This window comes from Pyrus communis, chromosome 11 (assembly GCF_963583255.1).
Source record: "Pyrus communis chromosome 11, drPyrComm1.1, whole genome shotgun sequence".
NCBI lineage: Eukaryota > Viridiplantae > Streptophyta > Magnoliopsida > Rosales > Rosaceae > Pyrus > Pyrus communis.
Genome location: NC_084813.1, coordinates 18,283,469 through 18,287,866, shown reverse-complemented (window position 1 = coordinate 18,287,866; position 4,398 = coordinate 18,283,469). Strand labels below are relative to the sequence as shown.

The 4,398-nt window shown below is 47.2% G+C and overlaps 1 protein-coding gene across 1 annotated transcript; it reads right to left on the bottom strand.

Moving 5' to 3' along the window:
• Window positions 1–3,474: 3,474 nt before the first annotated feature.
• LOC137709117 (uncharacterized) lies at window positions 3,475–3,897 on the bottom strand. The gene has a single exon (XM_068448242.1). The coding sequence runs from the start codon at window positions 3,895–3,897 to the stop codon at window positions 3,475–3,477; it is 423 nt and encodes a 140-aa protein (XP_068304343.1).
• Window positions 3,898–4,398: the final 501 nt, after the last annotated feature.

Sequence of the window (4,398 nt, the reverse complement as noted above, 5' to 3'; positions counted from 1 at the left end):
GCACCTGACCTTCCCCTTGGTTGTGATCCTCGCCGAGCAAGTTGGGAAGTGTGCCACCCCCACTTCATGGCCCGACAACTTGGATACCTTCAAGGTTGTCCGGTCCCTCTACTCACTTCTCGTTCCCTCCTCAGCCGAGAACGCCTTTCTGGCTGATCGGAGAGGGAGTGCAGAGACTCCGAGATAAAGTTTCAAGATCGGTGCAAAACATTTCACCTCTGACCAACTCTCCCTGAATCTTTAGGCATAAACACCTTCAGTGATTGGTGGAAAGAATACACCAGATCCTTCTTTGGGGTTGCGGTCGAAAACATCACCGATAAAATTTTCGATGATCGACCAAGGAGAAACTCTGCCTCCCAATCCAAAGAGCCGACCCGAGGTAGACAGCTACCCTTTCTTCTATTTCTCTTTTCGATTGTCACTACCCCTTTCTAATGTGATCTTGTTTTCTCAAATGGTCAGTTGTCGAAGAAAACGGACATGATCGCCGAGGTTGTGGCCAAGAAGAAATATGCTCTCTCTAAGAGGAGTAAAACCGCCATGCAACCCTCACAAGGAAAACGGCCTTGCTTGGAAGCTGAAGTGGCCAGAGAAGCTCCCTGACCCTCAAAACACGTCAAGATCTTGGCGAAGAAGGGAGAACGGGAGATCCACGTGATTTCCAGCCATATTACTTGGACAACCGCAACAAGCAACTCTCCCCCTGCCCTTGTCGTCCCGGCCCCAATGGAAGAATAGCCAACGACATCTTACCAAGCAACCCGAGCCGTCCATGGGGTTATGGCTGATTTAGGGATAGCTCCGCTGGTCGGGGGACCTGTAGTCCTGGGGCCAACGGTTGCACCTGTCCTAGAGAAGATAACCCCACCCGTCAGTAGTCTTGGAAGAGGTATGACTATGTCGCTAACGACTCTTCTTCACTTTACCAAGTTTACAATCCTAACAGCTTTTATTTTAGGATGATGAGAGTGACGAGTGTAACGAGATCCCGCTATCGAGTCGCCCTCGACCAACCAGACATACTTCCGCCAATCTTCCTCCTGTGGTCGAAGTGGCTGCTTAACTGGATCCTCCAATGGCCGATCGTGGGAAGAGACCCCTGGTCGAGCCTAAGGCATCGGCAGAAACGCCGCTCCACCCCTAAGATGAAAACCTCAACATTCTTCCACAAGAAGTTACCTCGGCTTTTGTAAGGCTCACTCCCTTTTTTTTATTAATTTTATTATGACGCATCTGAAACTAGGAGAATATTAAATGTCAGGTGCCCGAACGTTCATTTCACCGACAATTCTATGCGCCAAAGGGTGTTGTTTATATTTCCTAGCCACCTTAGTGGCCATCAAATGTAGATAACCTCCATTGGCCGGGTGAACCAGAGGACATGGCTGAAGCCTCCTCTCAGCAGGTCTAGAAACACATTCCCTCTGTTATGCATTCCATCTAATTTTTCTTTTCTGTGTAGCCTTCGTGGGAGGTCGAGCTCGATGCTCTTTTTAAGAGCACCACTAGCGCAGCTGGTTCCTCTGCTGCCCTTATCGAACCAGTGGAGGCCGTGGCCGAGGCCCAAGCTTTTGTTAGGCTGCAAGAGCTTCTCTCCCTCTCTGCCTCTCAGGTCCTCCAAATGGCGATTTCCTGAGCACGGAGAATATCGCCTATCTGTTTGACCTTTTGTGGCTGACTCGGCAACACTTCACCATTTTCGAACAAGCTTTACGGGCCGAGGATGACCTGAAAACGGCCAAGATTGTGCATGAAGCCAGTCGGTTAGAGGTGGAGCCCATAAAAGCGAAGAAGGCGCAGCTGACCGTGTTTGATCACCGGATTTCCCAGCTTCAGCGTCAAATCGCTGAGCTTCAACAACAAAGGTCAGTTGCTATTTCAGAGCTTGAGAAAGACTTTGAGGCGAATAAGGCTCGGCTTACGACCTTCGCTGTCGGCGTAAAGCACATCCAGCAACTGCAACTTAATAAGAAGACGAGGCAGGCTGAGATAATTTTGAGTGAAGTAAGGTGGCTGGAGTTGAAGGCTACTTTCGAAACTTTCCTCCCTTCGACCCGTTAGAACTTTTAGGAGTCTTTTTAAATGTATTTGTTCGTCCTTTTATGAATTTAATACAATGATATTCATTCTTGCATTTCCCACGTTCGTTGATTGGTAGTTTATGAACTAAACCAATTTGGTCTTTAAGGTGGTATGCCCCCTTGCCGAGAACTTTGTGTATGATGAACGATCCTTCCCAATTTGGCGACCATTTACTGAACCTGGGGTCTTTAATCTCTACGGGCAACATAGTTTGCCAAACCAACTCTCCCTCGCTGAACGTTTTTTGTTTGACGTGTTGATTATAAGATCGCTCGGCAATTTTCTTTTGTGTTATTAATAAATTACACACGTCAAGCCGCATTTCTTCCAGGTCTTCTAACTCTTGTCTTATGGCTTGACTGTATTCGGCACTGAACAAACTACTCTGCTCGATCACTCGTAATGAGTTTATACTTAGCTCAACTGGTAACATAGCATCGTGTCCGTAAGTCAATGCATAAGGAGTTGTTCCAGTGGCGGACCGGGGTGAAGTTCAGTAGGCCCATAACGCTTCATTTAGCTTTAAATGCCACATCCCAGGCCTTCCTCTTACCGTTTTTTCAAGAATGCCGAGTAATACCTTATTGCTTGCTTCGGCTTGCCCGTTCGCCTGTGGGTAATACGGCGTAGACTGCTCAAGTCGGATATGCAGACTCGCCGTGTATTCCCTAAACCTATCGGTTGTGAAGATTGTGCCATTGTCGGTTATGATCGTTTCTGGCACGCCAATATTTTCCTCTACAAAACTGTAAACTTCTTTGGTTGTTAATTCGGCGTATGATTTTGCCTCGACCCACTTAGTGAAGTAGTCGGTTGCTACTATTATCCATACGTGTTTTGCCGCCCCAGAAGATGTTGTGATTTTGCCAATTATGTCAATTGCCCATCCTCTGAACGACCATGGTTTAGTAACTAAGTGGAGTAATTCGGTCGGGACTCTCTGTATTAGTCCATGAATCTAGCATGGTACGCATCCCTGTGCATATTTGATGCAATCCTTTGATATACTCGGCCAGAAGTAGCCGTGTCATCGAAGCAACCAATGCATTTTGCGTCCTGATTGGTGAGCTCCACAAATTCCTTCATGTACTTCGATCATTGCTTGGACAGCCTCCTGTAGGCCGAGGCACAGTAATAGTAACCCATCCTCACCCTTTCGATATAATTCATTCTGGTATGACACGAAATTCATGGCGTGGACCCTCGTTCTTCGGTCATGTTTACCATTGGGGTTATTGAGATATCGTAAAATCGCCCATCTCCAATCGTCTGGTAGTGTCTCGAAGGCATACACTTCTAGGAGGTCTCCTTGCTCTAGTAACGATGGTAAAGACATCATATCACGTGATTGCGCTGGAGAACTTGCTAATTGACCAAGGCTGGGTAAGATTAGAGGACTGTGGGTGTTACCCAGCCTAACTTGCCCCCCGTGAGTTGTGCTCCGGAGGTGATTTGGGTGAGTTCATCGGCGTTAGTGTTCCGAACACGCGAGATGTGCTTAAATGTAATTCGTTCAAACGACTCAGCCAAATAAGTGGCAACCATATGATAAGGCGCCAGAGTACAACTCATGCAATGAAAAACGCCGTTAAGCTGGTTAATCACTAGTTCAAAATCACCAAGGACGAGAACATGGGTCGCTCTTAAATCGTGCAGGACGTGAAGGTCGATGATAAGAGCTTCATACTCGGCCTGATTATTCGTATAGCCGAACTCTAACTTGAGAGGGAAATACCAGCGGTAGTGGTCGGGGGATTGAATGGCGATACCAACACCAGCTGAGGTCGAGGTGCTGGAGCCATCAAAATGCATCGTCCAGTGGTTATCGCGTGTTTCAGCTAAGCTGATGTCAACGTCGCTGCCCCCAAAGTTATAAGGAGAAGGGTGTTAGGCCAAAAAATCGGAGAGGGCTTGGCCTTTGACGGCCTTTTGGGGTACGTACTGCAAACTGAACTCTGATAAAGCCATTGTCCATTTCCCAATTCGGCCTTTAACGATAGGCCTAGTGAGCATATAACGAATAACATCTGTTTGGGCAATGACCTGTGTAACTGATGGAAGCATGTAGTGCCGAAGTTTTGATGCGGCAAAAAACAGAGCTAAGTAAAGTTTCTTGACGGGTGAATAATTGAGCTCCGGCGAATTCAGATTGTGGCTGAGATAAAAGATAGCTTATTCACGTCCATCATCGTTATCTTGCTCAATGAGATAACCGATGGATTCAGTGACTGCCGAAATGTACAGTTTGAAGGGCTTACCGTGACAAGGTGGAACTAGTACTGGTGGCGTGGTAAGGGAAACCTTAATTTGGGT

Coding starts and splice junctions, on each gene's coding strand:
- LOC137709117 (XM_068448242.1), bottom strand. CDS start 3,897: ATGCATTTTGATGGCTCCAGCACCTCGACCTCAGCTGGTGTTGGTATC.